The 18,943-nt window shown below is 38.1% G+C and overlaps 1 protein-coding gene and 1 long non-coding RNA gene across 2 annotated transcripts in view; one reads left to right on the top strand and one right to left on the bottom strand.

The window, feature by feature from the left end:
• Positions 1 to 12,299, top strand: part of LOC138403002 (uncharacterized) — a 66,535-nt gene extending 54,236 nt beyond the window's left edge. Inside the window, exon 2 of the long non-coding RNA XR_011237311.1 lies at positions 12,214 to 12,299. This is a non-coding gene — a long non-coding RNA (uncharacterized lncRNA). The remainder of the gene's footprint in view (positions 1 to 12,213) is intronic.
• Positions 2,572 to 18,943, bottom strand: part of Dark (Death-associated APAF1-related killer) — a 28,550-nt gene continuing 12,178 nt past the window's right edge. Inside the window, exons 5-20 of the mRNA XM_034973215.2 lie at positions 18,223 to 18,517; positions 17,470 to 17,702; positions 15,658 to 16,216; positions 14,742 to 14,932; positions 13,731 to 13,848; positions 11,986 to 12,169; positions 11,022 to 11,363; positions 9,930 to 10,200; positions 9,255 to 9,410; positions 8,614 to 8,905; positions 7,666 to 8,005; positions 7,072 to 7,385; positions 5,990 to 6,127; positions 5,491 to 5,741; positions 4,508 to 4,678; positions 2,572 to 4,183 (exon numbers count right to left, since the gene is read on the bottom strand). Of these exons, the coding sequence (XP_034829106.1) occupies positions 4,021 to 4,183; positions 4,508 to 4,678; positions 5,491 to 5,741; positions 5,990 to 6,127; positions 7,072 to 7,385; positions 7,666 to 8,005; positions 8,614 to 8,905; positions 9,255 to 9,410; positions 9,930 to 10,200; positions 11,022 to 11,363; positions 11,986 to 12,169; positions 13,731 to 13,848; positions 14,742 to 14,932; positions 15,658 to 16,216; positions 17,470 to 17,702; positions 18,223 to 18,517 (4,018 nt within the window). The 3' untranslated portion in view covers positions 2,572 to 4,020. The remainder of the gene's footprint in view (positions 4,184 to 4,507; positions 4,679 to 5,490; positions 5,742 to 5,989; positions 6,128 to 7,071; positions 7,386 to 7,665; positions 8,006 to 8,613; positions 8,906 to 9,254; positions 9,411 to 9,929; positions 10,201 to 11,021; positions 11,364 to 11,985; positions 12,170 to 13,730; positions 13,849 to 14,741; positions 14,933 to 15,657; positions 16,217 to 17,469; positions 17,703 to 18,222; positions 18,518 to 18,943) is intronic.

Genomic DNA, 18,943 nt, shown 5'->3' with positions numbered 1-18,943 from the left:
AGTTTTCAGTCTAAAAATAATAGGCAAGAGAACACTATTAACCTGGGCGGGTACATCTCAGTAGCGGTAACAAGTTTCTTGAGACAGTTCTTTTTAACTTTTTAGCTCTAATTCTTTTTAAAAGGCTATTCCAAGGCCGTAGCCAGGAATTAATGATTAGGCGGTAGTTTTATGAAAGAGTTGGTAGTTTAAGGAAATTTTAAGGAAATCAGGAATTAATAAAATTTTAGGCAGTGAGAAAAAATGCTTTTATTTAAGAATGTAAAGAGATGTTTACAAAATAATGTTCTATCTTATAAAAATAGTATTTCAATTATTAATATTGCATGAATAAGAAATCATGATACACATTTCCATCATATAAAGTTATATAATAATATTGCTGTATTTTTTGGAAGATACGAGTAATGCTTATTTAAAAATCTCATAGAAAATAAAATGAAAAATATTATTTTTATACCTGAATAATAAAAAATATTACTAAAAATCTGCTGTCATAATAAAAAAAAACTGTAGCACATTTAGGAACAGATAAAAATGCAATACATTGAGCATTTAAGTTTTTCTTAGAAATATCTACATAATGTTTATTTTTAGAATACTTTATATTTTTACATTATAAAAAAATAAGTTGTGGAACAAATGAATGGTGTTGAACGAAATACGAAGTTTTTTCTTATTTAAAATCAGTACCAGACACCAGTCCATTCGATTGCTATACAAAACCCTCTTTCATGCCGCTTCAAAACTATTCCACACAGTTAAATCTAATTTCTAAGTAAACTTAACTTCAAAGTTCAAATCCGACATCGATAGCACCATTAAAATTAGTTTGATATAATACATTACATCAAATACATAAAAAAAGACTTATCTACAAATATTATTTTTACACATTTATATTTTATTTACATTACAAAAATGACACAACTCAAATTTTGGAGTATAAGAAAATTTTCTGAATGTGTTCAGATTATATTGCACATAGTGCTAGACAAAAGACTAAAAGATAAACTAGATATAGCACGACCTATTAAGAAATAAAACAGATTCAGGGAAGCTAGATTACTCTACCAACCTGGGCCTTTGTGCACTTATCCGTGATTTGATGGATCCGTGAAAAAATACGAATCGAGTGTACGTATTTGTATGACGGCCGCTTCGAAGAATCACGGATGCGAACCGAATACGGATGATTGCATAAAGGCCCAAATGCATTGCAACTAGCGACACGCTGTGCGTGACATGCGTAGGTTGATTCTGTATGGTTATTTACATTCAACAACTCCAGACTCCAGTCACTATTTGGACGCGACCTGTCATGATGTAAAGCGATCACCGCTGTCAATAAGACAGTTTTATATGAGTATGACAGGCCGCGACTCTTGCGTGGAAATTGCTAAGTAGCAAAAGAAAAAGTTATGGAATTTCCATCTATTTTTTCTTCTAATCTGTGCGTTGAGAAGTGTCATTACAGTAAAAAATACGATACTTAAAGTACATTAGTTATAAAACAAAGGCATATTGGTGGGAGATGCATCTATAATAATTATACACATATCGTAAAAATTGATAAAACGCTTAGAAATAACAAGTCGATGTTTATTACGATTTCTACTTTCTAAGTAAAATTGTGCGTTTACTTTACGCTTATATGTACTAATAATATAATAAACTATTGATAGATAAGAGTATTCTGTCTATACCGTAGACCGTTAAGAGCTTCCGACACGGTCAAGCGGCTTGTCGTCAAGCACGTAGATTTTTGCTTGAGTCAAGCATTTTGACTGTATATGAAGTTTGCTTGATGCTTAAGTCAAGCATTTACGTGCTTGACGCGTGCTTGATGCGATTTTATATTTTAGCATGACGCGAAGTTCGGACAGTGTTCGAAGACAATGAGAAAAGTGCCGCTTGACGGGCGCATCAAGCAGCTTGATCAAGCAAAAGCCGCTTGACCGTGTCGGAAGCTCTTTTTGATTATCCTATTTAGGTCGAACCAGTAACGGTCTATCAAAATATTTATCGTTTATGTGACGTTATTGATAAAACTTTTCATACACTTTATCCTTTATGATATAGAAATAAAAAAGTTTTTTTCGTTGTTTAAAAAGTGATACTTAATATTGAAAAAAAAATTGTTAATTAAATCAGTTTATATTATAAAATGGCAGTATTTGACTAATAACTGGACTAAAATTGTTCTAAAATAGAATATACGATCACGGGATTACTATTTACATAATCAAAATATCACTCGCACAGAGAGCGTTAATGTCTAATACTTATTTATAAATCTCAAGGTTTTTATTTACTAAAATAATTGATATAAATTAATACTAAAATCTGCTTCGATAAGAATGATAATTACTTTGTCCTATATTACGTATTTATTTAAATGCAATATGTAACTCTCCTTTACTGTACTTAATTTTAAAAAAAATGTTTGTCAAAAGTTTGATCTCAAATCTCAATTCCGTATTAATTATTATAATTAATTTTTAATACTTAATCTTATATCTCACTTACTTCATATCAAGTTGACACTTTTAATCTATATTTCCACTACTAATCAACTAAAGAGGTGGAAACAAAAATAGAGATAGATAAAAAAGTGGTAACCCTAATTGTTTATACATACCATTAAAGAAATCATCAAGAGTTGATGTTTTCAAGATATTTGTGCCTCTGACATAATTTTACCTAAAAATCCATTTTTAAATATTATTGTCTTGACCAAAAAATTAAATTGTATAAAAAATAAACTCTGGTTTTTGCTTGCCTTGATTAATACAGCATGAGCTGTATAAAGCAATGTACGTCAAAAATTGTAAGTGAAAATAATATAAGCTGAGCCACAATTGCGCATATATTTACCCGAATAGGGTGAATTTCACAATGCTATGTACTTTTTTTTTGAGTTCTGCTATAAACAAAATAAAGTCAAAACGACATTTTTGTATCAATTTTTTTGTAACCACGTTCGTTTCACCTTTTCACAAAGGTGGAATCAAAACGACATTTTTTCTAAAAAATTTTTTGAGACCACGTTCGTTCCACCTTTTCACAAAGGTGGAATCAAAACGACATTTTTTCTATCAATTTTTTTGAGACCACGTTCGTTCCACCTTTTCACAAAGGTGGAATCAAAACGACATTTTTTCTATCAATTTTTTTGTGACCACGTTCGTTCCACCTTTTCACAAAGGTGCGTATTGCACCTTTATCTAAGTTTACTTGCATTAAAAACCGTACACACACGCGTGTTCAGACTTCAGTGTCGCCGATTCTCTCAGTACTCTTGATTCGAGTTTGCACAAATCGGACGACGTTGATAGATTTCGAGTGTCAAAACACTAAAACGTCGGAGTAAAATGGTCCTAAAAAAAAGCGGCCAAATGCGAGTCTCCTTCTGCGATTCTCGATCGAATCTGCGATTTTTCCCTTGACGTGTGCTATAAGATCTACCTACCTGCCAAACTTCATGATTCTAGGTCAACGGGAAGTACTCTATAGGTTTCTTGACAGACACGACAGACAGACAGACAAATAGACAGACAGACATACACACAGACAACGATGTGAACCTATAATTGTTCCTTTTTTCCTTTTGAGATACGGAACCCTAAAAAGTTTTATCAAAGTAGTTTATTCATCATTTCGCATGTCGTTTATTCAGTACGTACCAGTTTTTTTTTTCAAACTTGGAGGTAATTATGGATGAACTTTGATCCTAAAGCAAGGGAGTTTAGGTTCCCTTTACTCTGACGTTGTTGGCATATTCGACTTTTGTCAGTTCCTCTTGAACTGACTTTAATATGACCTGTAAGACTTGGTTTTGTTTTGCCAGTGATGAAGCTTTCTTCTTAATTATTCTTCGATATTTTGCACCATAGCTTTAGGCTGAGATTTTAAATATGCGATTTTTTTCGTACGCCAACTTTATCGATCAAATAGCATCTGTATGTCTCGAGATCTATCAACATTTGATCATTAAAAAAACAAAAAAAAAAGTTTGTGCTACGTATTACAAGAGTTCATAAGATTCATGATGTGTATATGGCCAGGGTTGTCGACGGTCACAAAACACGAGAAGTTCTCGTCGTGGCAGATTTGTTTCGCGTTCATACCAGACAGTTTTATGCAAGACAGTATTTCCTTCCGCTTCGAACCTTCTTTGTACCTGAAAAGTTGACAAATCCACATGTAAAATACAGTACGTGGCCGAAAGTAATCTACATCGGCCTTTAGAATGACGTTTCGGCTATGTAAAGCGTTGTCTCTGTCACTCATACCTATGACGTTTTGTCGATCTCAACGACAGGGACAACGCTCTACAAATCTCGTCGATGTACATTACTTTCGGCCGCATACTGAAACTCTTTAGATCTCGTAATACTAGGATACAAAAACTTTTTACAATAATATGTAAAGCTTTTCTGGGAAGGGAACACCATTTTCGAATTTGTTTTTGAAGAAACTTCTACTCTATAGGTGGTATACTTACGTCTTTTTCTTCCAATTGGCCTTCCAATACTGTTTGGGGTCAAGGCAGTCACCGCCGAAGAAGAAATTGTCCGCCCCGCTCGAGTCGCTGCTAGAGTTGTGTGTGGGCGTCTCGTTGCGGGGGTCCATGGGACTGGTTACTGGGGTCACTACGTTCCAACCACCTGGTTTACTGTAAAAAAAAAACCGGTAAAGTGAGAGTCGAACTCGCACACGAAGAGTTGCGTACCATCGTACAAAAAACACCACTTTTTAGTTTTTTTTTTTAAATTTTCACAGCGGCCATTTTGAATTTATAGCGGCAATAGAAATACACATTCTGTGAAATTTTCAACTCTCTACCTATAACAGTTCACGAGATACAGTCCACTGATACACAGACGGACAGCGGCGTCTTAGTAATAGGGTTCTATTGGCAACCTTCGGATACGGTACCCTCAACAGCAGCATGATTTCGTACTCATGCAGGTCGCAGATTTACACGATACGTCATACGACATCACATCGCGGCACGTTGTCGCATCGTGCCATGATGCGATGTCGTATCGTGTGCATATGTTTTGGTAGCTTTAAAAACACTTGCCAGCTACACAATCGCATCTTGAAATTGTTTAAAACTTATTATTAAAACACTCGATTCCACACACTTTCCTCGTGCATATGATATAGGTGATGTTAAACCACACGATCTCCGTTGCCATGGTTACCAGCACGAGCGGCGGTTGCGAGTCGTCGAATGAGGGCGGGCTTAACATGGTCGCCGATGGAGAGTGTACGGACCAGCGGTACAAGCGGTGGCCCTTAGCCACAACAGCTTTAGAAACATTTTCATCTCGATTTCCACAAAATGCCATCGCATCGCGACACGACGTCGTATCGTGTGTTTATTTTTGCCCTTAGCTACAATAGTTTTAGAAACGTTTTCCGGCTCCACAATTGGGTCTTGAAATTGTTCAAAAACTTATTAGGTATTAAAATACTCACTTCCACAGCACTTTCCTCGTGCGTATGACATAGGTGATGTTCCACCACACGATCTCCGTTGCCATGGTAACCAGCACGAGCGGCGGTTGCGAGTCGTCCTCGAACGAGGGCGGGCTCAACATGATCGCCGATGGAGAGTGTACGGACGAGCGGTACAATCGCTCCGGTATGGGGGAGAAGGAGCAGTACTGCACTTTCGTCTTGTGGTGCTTTAGGAGTTTTAGCTGGCGTTTGTTTGGGACGTTCCATACCTGAAATCAAACACTTAATAAGAAAAAGAGAATCCATATAGGATCACTTCGCTGTCTATATGTCAAGTTCTTTTTTCTCAGGAGCGTAGGGAGGTTTCAAATTAAAATTAATATGCAATGTACAATCCCTTGGAGGTGTGGAAAATCGAATTTCTAAGTCCAAGCAATCAAAAGATACGGCACGAAAAAGTAAAAAAGTAAATAGTAAAAAGTGAAAAAGTCCAGATATAGAAGAAGCAGAAACTTACCACAACATCGCCAGAGTCCAGCCCCATAGCCAGAATGTTTCCGTCCGCCGTGAGCGCGCATGAACATATCCTGTTGTTTAGCTTGTATTCTTGTATCGTTCGTAGCTCGACGGGATCGCGCTTTTTTAGTTCAAAAGTCTAAAAAAACGGATTAAGCAAGAAATATTTCAAAATAAGGTAAAAATAGCTGAGTGGCGACGAGGTACACTTGACAGATGTGAGGCCGTTCTCTGTCTTTATCGTGTGGGACTTTCCCAGTCAAGGAGGAGTTCATCATCATCATCCTCAGACCCTCTCTGCCTCACTACTGAGACGGGTCTCATCTCAGAATGAGAAGAGTTTGGAGAGCATCAATAGCTCAACGGTTGGGGAGCGGACTGAATTCCGAAAAATCGGCGGTTCAAACCCCACCCGTTGCACTAGTGTCCTAGCATAAGCTTTACGCTTAATTGGAGGGGAAAGGGGAATATTAGTCCTGATTTAGCATGACTAATATCCTTAAAAAAAAATCTACCACGCGGCCCAGCTTTGACACACTTTTGAGAACATTACGGAGAACTCTCAGGCAAGCAGGTTTCCTCACGATATTTTCCTTTAAAATTAGACTTAACCTGCGTGCAAACGCACCAAGGAAGGCAACCTCTCACTATCTTTACCATGTCAACTTATACTTGGTTCAAAAGATCAAAATTTTGCGGTATCTAACAAGTTCAGCGTGAAAATTAAGTCAACTAAGTTATAATAAACAAGAATAAACGATGATTTTAAGCTTATTTCGTGGTTTAACGATATATTTACAGCTCGTGAAGTTCCAGCGAAAAGAACAAGAAAGAGGGTAGTTCGCTATTGCCGATGACAGCTCGAACTTCATCTCTCGTAGCATCGCAGTCCCGTCGAGACCACGATCCGTGCAATTGGGTTAAAATATCGACAAATAAAAGCATCAAATCAATCGTGGTATGTACCCGTTATCTACTATATCCCTACAAGAGACCTATGTCCAGCAGTGGACGTCTATTGGTTGATAATAATGATGATGATGATGATGAAACGATATTTACCTGAAAAGAAACGATATTTACCTGAAAAGACAAGTTCTTATTGTCGCATATAACCAGCACATTTTTCTTGAAATCCGAACAATAAATGCACACATCCATCTGCCGACCATTCAGAACGCTGGATAACTTCAGATTCTCGTCCCAAAGCTTTATAGTAGCGTTGGACTCTATGGTGATCAGGCCAACGTCATGGACCCAGTAGCAGTTGACCAATGAGGACGCTTTGCAGAGATTTCTCTTCTCGCCATTGCGGAAGTGGCGATCTCTAGAGGTAGTGCTTGAATCACTGCCCGAGCTTGATATGTTGTCCGAGTGGTTCGATTTGTTCGATATTCCTGAAAACAGACTTTACCTTCAACTTTTTATTTTCAAAACTCGCATGCTACTGCATGGATAAATGCATTTTGAGTGACCAACCAATCACAAACGAGCCTATGTTTTCCGTACTACTATATCTACGGAAACAAGGTAGTACGGAAAACAGGTTCGTTTGTGATTTGTTAGCGACCAGACATTTTTGTCTTTGTCATTTGTATGCGATTACGTAACAGAGAGCCCTATATTAATTTCTATCCATGAATAGAGTATAGAAAGATCATTGAGAAATTCACTTACCCTTAATATCATTCAAGATCTCCTGCGATCCAAGATTAGTGTTACCCCGTTGCAACATCTCGGGTTTCCAATCCCCACCCACAGTGCACGTATACGCCATCAAACAGCGGTTCTTCCCCGCCACCATCAACAAATTGGGGTTCACGAAACTCATGTGTTGGACCGTACTATACACATCCATAATATCCCTGGTATCTTTGGTACGGATGGTGTACCTTCGTACTATGCCGGATTGCAGGCCGAATATTACGTATTGGTTGCATGGTGATATTTTGACTGTTGTTATTTGTTCGTCTTGGTTTGTGAAGATTTCTGATACTAATTTTCTTCCACGCAATATCTGTAATAATAACATTACGTTTACTTTCACTAATTAAGCCAAATAGCTTTTCAATGTCCTTGTTCACTGAAAAAATAAAATTGAAAACCTCTTATTTCAGTTTTCGGGACAATCGCCTCATGTCTTCTAGAATCTACATCCAAGCGAAAATTCGCAGTTAGTTGATTTTGGTACTTTTTGGCGAGTTACATGCGTTGATAATATGAGGGCTTAAAAAGTACTTGCTTGATGAGTGGTATCGATACTATCGTTGTAATTGTGAGAGTAGGTAGGTATAAGGAATCAATATGACAGAGGAGTTGTCAAAGTTGAAAGAATAAAGCAGTGCATGCCTGATGTTCGTGTTTGATTGATAAGTTCGTATCCTACCGGCTGCGCCATGTAAGGAGGTGTCAATCAAACACGAGCATCAGTTTTGGAATAGATACTTTTAATACCATACTGGGATTGAGTAATATACTTAAGTTATGTACTCGTATGTTTGTGTGGTCTTTGGAGCCTATCAAATATGAAATCAAAGAATAGACAAATCCTAATTAAAGAACACAAAAGCTGAAATATCAACATTTAAAAAGTTGTAATGGATTAAAATTTATTTCTTGTATTACCTGTATATTGTTTTTATCATCGACAATCGCCAATAAGGGCTGAGTGACTCCTTCGTTATTCCCATTGCATATTCCCTTCAAATTCAGTGGTTTCAGCGTATGCCTGTCGAGACTCATCGTAGTCTTGACCACTCGCTTGACCACCTCCTTGTTGGAGTTGACGAATGATTGGTGTCGCTTGGGCGTTGCGTTGGCGCTTTGGGGGACGCTGCTGGGCGGGGGGACGACTGGGGTGTGCGGTGATACCATGTTGATAAAACTCGTGTCGAACTTTGTTGTTAACCGGACCTTGCTGTTGAAAAAACTATACAATTTGTATCTAAACTTCGACTTAATATATAACTCTTATCCAGAACTAAAGATTTAATTGTCAGTTCAATTTTGGTGTCGTTTACTGGTTATGATATAGTTGTTTTGAATCTATCACCAACTATATTATAAATGCCAGTGTGTTTGTTTGTTGGTTTATTCTTCAATCACGTCGCAACGGAGCAACGAATCGACGTGATTTTTGTTAGTTAGAGACCTGGAGAGAGGCACAGGCTACTTTTTATCGCGCAAAATTTCAAAAATCTAAATCCACGCGGACGAAGTCGCGGGCATCAGCTAGTAATACTAAAGTACTAGCTACTAATACATACCCATTTCTCTGTGTATTGTGCGAGATGTAAGCAGCGTCCAAGTACCACACTTTCGCGGTGTTCTCAATACACCCAGTGCCTGTCAGTAGAACGTCCGATCCGGGCTCGAAATCATCCCATACCAGCACTTCACTTACTGCCATACTCACCACATTCCTTGAAAACAAAGGAAGATTCCTTACAATTTTACTTTTAATTACTTCCTTACAAAAACGTCATTCATTTCAACAGTACCATTATTATCATGATGATCAACCCTTCGCTGGCTCACTACTGAGAAAGGGTCTCCTTTCAGAATGAGAAAGGTTTAGGTCATAATTTCATAAAGCAAGTGATATTTAATTTTTAAAACGCACATAACTCCAAATAATTTGTGCGTGCCCAAAATAGAACCTCCGATCTCTCGAAGAGAAGGCGGTTGCCTTAACCACTAGGCTATCATGGCTCTTATTTCATGCTGAAAAACTTCTGTTTCGTAGAGTTACACGTGCTCTCCCTATCAACCAATCGAAGTGCGCCTCTATCGTCAGCTAGTGTTGCCGATTGATAGTCTATCGATTAGTCCACAAAAAATCAATGTTATCGACACTATTCGGAGTCGTACACATTACACGTTTCGACGAAATTGCAGTCGAAATAAGCGGCATTACCGATAAACATTTTCTATTTACTTACCCTCGTCTATTCCCCAGTTCGAAAACATATGAGTTGGTCTTCAAGTCGACACAAATCACTCGACTATCGTCCGTGGAAACGAAAAGGAGCGTCCCAGTCTTGTTGACGGCCATCGATATAAACGATACGTTCTCCTTCACTACATCACTAGTTACTACGGTCTTGCTTTGACAGTTGTTACTGTGATTATTGTTCGGGCTGAATCGACGCGACATTCTGAACTCGTATTCGGTGACTTCTTTCCTTTTGAGGCCAAGGATTCTATTGCTACCTAAAACCAGAAAGTTGAGAAACTAGGGAAATATTCATTCCTATAAACTACATTGTCATTGTCATTGACATTGTCTGGTGGGAGGCTTCAGCCGTGGCTAGTAACCACCTTACCGACAAAGCCGTGTCGCCAAGTGATTTAGCGTTCCGGTACGATGCCGTATAGAAACCAAAGGGGTATGGGTTTAGTAAAAACTGCCATACCCCTTCCAGGTTAGCCCGCTATCATCTTAGACTGCATCATCACTTACCATCAGGTGAGATTGCAGTTAAGGGCTAACTTGTATCTGAATTAAAAAAAAAAAAAAAACTAGAAACAGAAAGATTTCTTATTGATATAAACTTTTACAAGTATTTGGAATCGTCAAATGGATCTATCACTGATCCATACTAATATTATAAATGCGAAAGTATGTCGTTCTGTCTGTCTGCTAACCTTTCACGGCCCATCCATTCAACAGATTTTGACGAAATTCGGTACAGAGATAGCTTGCATCCCGGGGTAGGACATAGACTACTTTATATCCCGGAAAATCAAAGAGTTCCCACGGGATTTTTAAAAACATAAATCCACGCGGACGAAGTCGCGGGCATCATCAAGTTCGGAATACTTTTCACACCGAAAAGAGCTAGCAAGAAACTCGGCAATTGCTCTTTTCAAATATTCGATTTACAATAGTTTTATGCATGTATAAAAGCAATTATTGCAGTTCCGCGCATTGCTGCAGCGAGCTGCTAGTTATTAGTGATTATTTCTGCTTTCTAGCCGGCCTAAAATAGAAATCCAAAAAAGTAAAAATTACTAAGGATAGAAAAACTTACCAGGGATTGTGGCCAAATCCAATACTGTTTCGGTCTCTTTAAACACCTGTCTTTCTTTAGTCTTTAAATCAACCATTTCCAAAGTGTGAAAGCTATTACTTGTAGCGACTATAACATGTTTGTCATAGTTGCACGGGACACATCTCAAGATATCTTTATCTCTATACATATTGTCCAAGAGATGTGTCACTTTGCCAGATGTGTTGTACAATATGATCATTTTGTACGTGTTGGTTATTAAGGTCTCTTCGTTGTTCGCCCATCGACAGTTGAGGAAAGGTCCGAGAGTTGGCGGTATGGTTACATTGGTCGGGAAATTGTTGTTGTATGACTCCTCTGTTTCTGTAAATATTAAATGAACCTAAGGTAGTTTCGAGTACAAAAACTAAATTCGAGGTAGTCCCTTCAACAATGCAGTAAATCGGAAACAAAATATATCTGACGTGGCTGACGGACGCGACTTATAGGTAAGTATCTTATAATTGGCGACTGCACTTAGTAAGTAATATTTTCAGAATTAAGTTTTTTTTAAATGTATTAGTGTAAGTAGCCGTTAGTTAATTTAATAAATAAAATAAAATAAAATAAAAATAAAATAATGCGTTTGGACGTCCGAGAGGTATCTCGCAAGCCGCATTCCAAACGATTGTGCACACGTATCAGTCACGGCTGTCAGCCGCAGCTTACGGACGCGTCCCAACAGTTTGTTTCCTCCCTTCCATCCGACCGAAGGTAGATCTGGTACCATCAGGTGAGATTACAGTCAAGAGCTAACTTGTATCTGAATGACAAAAAAAGAAAAAAAAATAGATTTCTGAGCGACGTCAACTGATACACGTACACAGTCCGAGCCATGATATCATGCACACTAGTAGCCATACATCTTCAAGTTTAGTGGACGCCGCTTCAAGTCCGCTGCAAGCTTGACCGGTAAACTTGATCGTGTATGGCCAACGTTACTTACCCTCTTCAATGACGTCTTCAGTCACGTCCTGTACCACGTCATCAATGTACCACAGTTTGATGAACCCATCGGCCGACAGTGACGCCACAAACGGCGGGTTGACGGGACACACTCCGAGCCATTTGATAGCTGATTCCGTGCTCTGTATCTGTTTCCTCAGTTTGTTTGTTGCTATATGGAAAAACTGAAAATGGACGTAGAAGTACAATAGGGATGATGACTATTAAGTACTAGTCAAATCAGCGCCTTTTTATTAAACGTCAAAACGCTCGCTTAGTAGGAGCTTGTATGAAATTCACAGTTGTGACGTCATACACATTTGACGTAATTTTTTAGTTAAATCGATAATTTAAAATGGTTAACAAATTTAAAATTAACAACGGACGTGGCTTTTACAAATTTTGGAAGACCCTCTATTTAGTAATTCCTAAGAAATAATTTATTTTTGACATAGTCATCATCCTAATTTACGGCAAAGATTTCGAACAAATGCCCAATATCCGTTTTAGGTTTATTTGGCTGACCGAAGGAGGCGTTATGGAATAGGCTACTTGACACTTTTTTTAAGTTGGTCTTAAATGGTTAATATTTGTCCTATTATATCAAAAAAATTAACACTATATTTTTTTGCGCCCTAAAAACCGTAAAACTTTAATTTAAAAATATTTTTTTCTTAGACAGGTAAAAACACTGTCGGCCATGTTTGGCCGATAGATTATCTGTGCTCTGACGTCGTGCATTTGTAAACAACAGCATAACCTCCCAAAGTTTAATAAACATGACTTCTATACTAGTTTACATGAAAAATATAGTAATTATCATTATTGTATCATCCAAGAATGTAAAAAAACGCATCGATAAAGACCACAGGAAAGTTGTGAATTAGAGTGCCCAGTGAAATAAATATACGTAACACGCAAAGACTTGCTTAAAGGGATCCTATATGACTAACGACTTCAACCCAAATTTATTTTTGCAAAGATCACTTTGTTGTCTTACTTAATAACTTATTCAATTTATAACGAGAAAACGATATTTTTTTACGTTTACTATGAGTTTTTAGAAATATATAAAAACTAGCTTATGCTCGTGACTTCGCCCGCGTGGACTTCATAAATTTCAAACCTCCATTTAACCCACTCAGGGGTGGAATTTCAAAAAATCCTTTCCTAGTGGATACCTTCTCTTTACCTACAAAGAACACACCCACCAAATTTCATGTATCTAGGACCAGTTGTTTAGATGTTTAGGCTGTGCGTTGATATATAAGTTAGTCAGGACTCTAAATTTTATATAATTATATGGATACTACGTTAGTCCCCGCGTGACATAGGGATGACATTTCTTTGTTTACATATTTACACTTTGTCACATCATGGCTGACAGCGTTTTCTGCGTTTCAAATAAAAATAAAAATTGTATTTTTTTAAATTGGATTTATATATCCATCCTGCGTTTTTAATAATTGTTATTGATATATTTCGTTGTCTTAAGCAAAATACTATAATAAATAATCATTTATTGGACGAAATTAGATATGAGTCAAGTAGCCTAGTGCTACCGGGCGGGAATACGCGATTGGTTGATCAGTCATCCTTTGTTATACGCAACGCACCAACTTAAAAAAGAATAGATTTTTTTAGCAGCCTAAGGTGCGTGCATAAGAGCCAGGTTCTCAAATAAACGTTGGAACTTGGAGTGAAAAAAAGAATAAAAGTCGGGTTGAGGGTTCACCATAGACTTACCATAATAACTCCAGTATTAGTGCCGATCAGTACATAATCGCCAAGGAAACACACCGCCGTAATCGTTTCTTTCACGTCTATCGTCGAGTGTTTGATTTCCTCCACGTTTTGTTCATGCCTATAATACACACAACACACTAAAGAGCTGTTTTTTTTTAAATAGAGATGGCGAGCAAACGAGCAGGCGGGTCACCTGATGTTAATATTAAATTCAAGCAAAATATTTGCACACTGTCGGTGACAGTCGATTGTGTAAGGGACTATTGTGTTATTGTTAACTTGTTATGCCCACAATTTTGCAAATAAAACATTTATTTATTTATTTATTTAGTGATTAACCGCCGCCCATGAACATTTGCAGCACCAGAGGAACCGCCGATGCGTTGCCGGCCTTTAAGGATTTGTTGGTCCGCCCCTTGAATAACCCCATGTTGTAATCTAGTGGGAACACCGCCGAAGGGAGTTGGTTCCACAGTTTGCATGTGCGTGGAAAGAAGGATCTGGCACAGCGGACGGATGAAGTGCACCAGACACCCAGGTGGCGAGGGTGAAATTCCTTACGGTGGCGCGCGGTGCGGTTATAGAAAAATGAGGGTGGAATGAGGTCAAAAAGCTCTTCAGAGCCCTCCCCATTATAAAGGCGATAGAACACGCATTTTTTGGCTAACGGAAGAAGAGACTGGGAAAAGAGCGGCAAATTTTTAAAAAATCAGTATGGCAGCTCTGAAATAATAATAGTAATAATAATAAAGTTTTTTATTAAAGGCAAAACAAGGAAGAGGAAATATACATATCTCTATATATGTATAAAAATGAATCGCTAAATGTGTTGCTGATCGCAAATCTCGAAAACAGCTGAACCGATTTCGCTAATTCTTTTTTTATAACATTCCTCGAAGTACGAAGATGGTTCTTACGGAGACAAAAATTTTAAAAATTGCAAGTATTAAAAAAATCAACTGTTAGGCGTCACGAAATTTGCCAGGTCAGCTAGTAAATAATAATACTTACAAAAACTCAAAATATAGTTCATTCTTGGCACTCCTGTCCTTAGCAACTTGCCACGCTTTAGTGTACAGGATGCCTTTAGATTCGTTCTGCAGGATGCTTTGCACGAGATCAGTGCACGGGTACCGATGTAGATCTATGCCGTACCTACTTAGGTACTCTTTGATGCTAAATATTAGTGTTTGGTCTAGCTCCTGAAAACGGTGAGTGATATTAGCGAGTTGATATTCACTTAAAATCAAAAAACCTGTAGAGTAGTTATTGGGAATTAAATCTAAATATATAAAAGGAAAAGAAGACTAACTGACTGACTGATCTATCAACGCACAGCTCAAACTACTGGACGGATCGGGCTGAAATTTGGCATGCAGATAGCTATTATGACGTAGCCATCCGCTAAGAAAGGATTTTTGAAAATTCAACCCCTAAGGGGGTGAAATAAGGATTTGAAATGTGTGTAATCCACGCGGACGAAGTCGCGAGCATAAACTAGTCAATATTTTAATGTATGTGAAGACACTGGCATTTACTAGTTTAGGGGTCAGAATTCCACTGTACATATTATTATGTTAGTTTCGTCATAATTTTATATATTTTTATAAAGAGCTCGTTTTTTTTTACTTTTTTTTAAAACATAATATTAGAAATCGCATAACCCAATTTGATAGGTTTGATAGGTCGTATCGACGTATCGAATTTTTTTTTAATTTTTTTTTATTTGTTAAAGAAATTAAAATATATTTGTTCGTAATGTAGATCTTACTTCAATGCTATTAAAACTATGAAGTAGACTTTTGCCACCCTTGTTGGGCAGTAAAAATATTACCGCATATTTACTTCGCTCGTCCGAAGTCGCAGGCATCATCTAGTAAAAATAATAATATATTCATTCAAATAATACAACAGTTTTAATACTCACATCATTAGCTATGTGACTCTCATACTTCTGCAAATCCAAAATGACATCCGCAGGTCCGGTCAGTCTCACTTTATTCCCTAAAAACTTGAGATCCAAATACAACCTATTGAACAAACTCCATTTATTATTGAAATTTTTCGTCCTCGCCAAATGATAGCCGACATAAAAGGCTATGTAACCATCATCCACTATTTGCATTGGTACATTATTTACGTCTATATAATCATAATTTTTCAGAAAATCTGAGTGTAATTTCTTGGTTTCTTCTTCGTTGTGACAACTTCGTAAGTAATTCATTATTATATCGTGTATTTCGTAGATATAGCTTTGTTGTTCCTGGTCATATAGTTGTGTTATTAGTGATTTGGTTCGTAATTGCTTCATGATGGTTTCGACTCTGGCAACGTCTTTGTTCCATAGCTTGCTCAACACTTTGGCGGACACTTTTACGTTGTCGGGTAATATGCATAGCATTTTGAATAGCGGTAGAATGTCGGGTTTTAGTGAATTGATGCAGACTTCGATTGTTTTCATTGGGTTGCCGTTGTGCCTTGTTAAACTAGACAAAAAAAAAAATTTTTTTTTAAAGAATATTAGCATTTAATATTAGTGCAACGGGCGGGGTTTGAACCGTCGACCTTTCGGTTTTCAGTCCACTCCTATACCAGTTGAGCTATTGAGGCTCTAATTGGAGAGAATTTAATGAGTATAAGTATGGGTATGACTAAAGTAGGGGTTTCTTGGTGTGAAAAACGCAACGCAAGCACTCTGCGTATACTAAACGCTGAGTTATACCCTGTCCGCGGAAAGAAGTTAGTATAGCGCTCTCTCTGTTACGAAATCCCATACAAATGATAGAACAAAAAATATCAGTGGACGCTAACCATTTTGAGACACCAATCACAAACATACTGTCAAATCAATCGAATTCAATTAGAAAACAATGTTTCGTTGGTGCCTCAAAATGGTTAGCGCCCACTGTTATTTTTGGCTCTATCATTTGTAGGAACAGAGAGAGCGCTATACTAACTTCTTACCGCGGATAGGGTACAAGTGTTACCTTACGCAGTGTATTTCTGCATAGCAAACAACTCGGCATATTATATTTCAAATACGATATTATTTGTTCCGAAATCGATAAATCCGGAACCCATGTTGAGTACAGCGTTGCGTTTTTCTGTTCTGAAGTAGCGCCACCCTCGCCGCCGGTCCCTACCGATTCGTTCATTTCATTCGGTCGATTCATTGATTTTTTGAAATAAGCAAATAACAAGAAAGCTACGACAGGTCTTCGAATCGTCGATACCGCAAAGGCTTAAGACTAAGGTCTTCAACGAGTGTGTCCTACCTGTGATGACGTATGGAGCGGAAACGTGGATACTGACAGTTGGCCTCGTCCACAAACTAAAAGTCGCTCAGCGTGCTATGGAGCGAGCTATGTTGGGTATCACTCTCAGGGATAAAATCCGGAACGAGGAAATTCGCAGAAGAACAAAAGCGACCGACATAGCTCAAAGGATTAGCGCGCTGAAGTGGCAATGGGCAGGCCATGTCTGTCGCAGAACCGATGGCCGATGGGGCAGACGTGTTCTGGAGTGGAGACCGCGTACCGGTAAGCGCAGTGTAGGACGACCCCCCGCCCGCTGGACCGATGACCTGAAGAAGGTGGTGGGGAGCGGTTGGATGAGGAAGGCGGAGGACCGTGTTTGGTGGCGCGCTCTTGGAAAGGCCTATGTCCAGCAGTGGACGCAAACAGGCTGATGGATGGATGGATGGAAATAACAAGAAGTTTTAAGTTGAAGGATAACTCACAAAAATAAGTCCTTCTTCTCCAAATTATTCAAATAGTAGTTCCAATGTTTCGTGTCGTGGATCAGCTTTTCTCTATTTTCAGCCAGCTCAGCTCCTATGAGGGCGATGTGGAAGGGGCTGCCCTTGCATATTTCGTGCAACTTCTTCGCTTGTCGGGGCAGCTGGGACACTTCCACGTCTAGACACGACGCGAATAGGTCTAGGGACTCCTCCTCTGAGAAGTGGTTTTCTATCTGGAAAATATAGGAGAAATAAAACATTTATAGAGTAACTAGATGATGCCCGCGGCTTCGTACGCGTAGATTTAGGTTTTTGTGCAGGTTATAGACTTTTTTATTTATTTATTTATTTTTATTTTTATTATTCATGTACCAAAAATTGTAGTTACAAAGTAATAATAAATTAAGTTACATCGGAAATGCTTATCTCTAAACAGAGATTTCTTCCAGCTTCCCATTCAAGGATATTTTTATTATTAATTCAGATACAAGTTAGCCCTTGACTGCAATCTCACCTGGTGGTAAGTGACGATGCAGTCTAAGATGGAAGCGGGTTAACCTGGAAGGGGTATGCCAGTTTTTAATAAACCCTTTGGTTTCTACACGGCATCTTTAATGATTTTTAGAAGAAATTTAGAAATAATAAAATTCCAAATCCCTGCTAGGAATCGAGCTCAGGACTACCCACTAATAAGACCACAGCGTTTACCACTGCCCCAGGGAGGTCATCAACGTAATATTGGTGTATACTAACCTTTACAATCTGCGGATTGAAATTGGACACAACATCCGTATCCCTCGTGGTAACCAATATCCTGCACCCAATATCAAACGCTTCCAAGTACTTCTTTTCATTCAATTCATCAAGCACCAACAAGGCATCTTTAAGTTGCGTCTCGGCGAACAAAGACTTGAGTCTATCTCTCAACTCCTGCCACGATAGATCGTAGCTAGATAACGACTCGTTGTTGGAACATATGCTAGACATTGATATGGTGGGTCTCATGTGTGAAATGTGTAGTGATAGTGATGATGCTTTGCGGTATAACCTGTAAGAGGAACACACTCGTAGAAGTTACTTATCAACAATAGTATCTATAATAATAATAATAATTTAGTGAATAAATAATTATACCGGGTGTGTGTGTATGTGTGTGTGTGTACGTGAGTGTGTGTATGTGGGTGTGTTAATTACTTCTAGTTAATGTTTTAATAAATTATATAATATTGTGAACTAAGTATCAACTAAAGTAATCAAACAAATTACTAGAGTATAGAGCAAGGTATTTTGCGGATGAAAATATTTTGACATCCGCGTATTACACGTTTACTGAGTCTGAATAAATGCGAATATTCCGCATTACCCTGTAGGTTTCTTGACAGACCGACAGACACACAGACAGACAACTAAGTGATCCTATAAGGGTTCCCTTTTTCCTTTTGAGGTACGGAACCCTAATAACAGCTTTATTACG

Source organism: Maniola hyperantus, chromosome 11 (genome assembly GCF_902806685.2).
Source record: "Maniola hyperantus chromosome 11, iAphHyp1.2, whole genome shotgun sequence".
Classification (NCBI taxonomy): Eukaryota; Metazoa; Arthropoda; class Insecta; order Lepidoptera; family Nymphalidae; genus Maniola; species Maniola hyperantus.
This window is presented reverse-complemented; position numbering and strand designations above follow the sequence as displayed.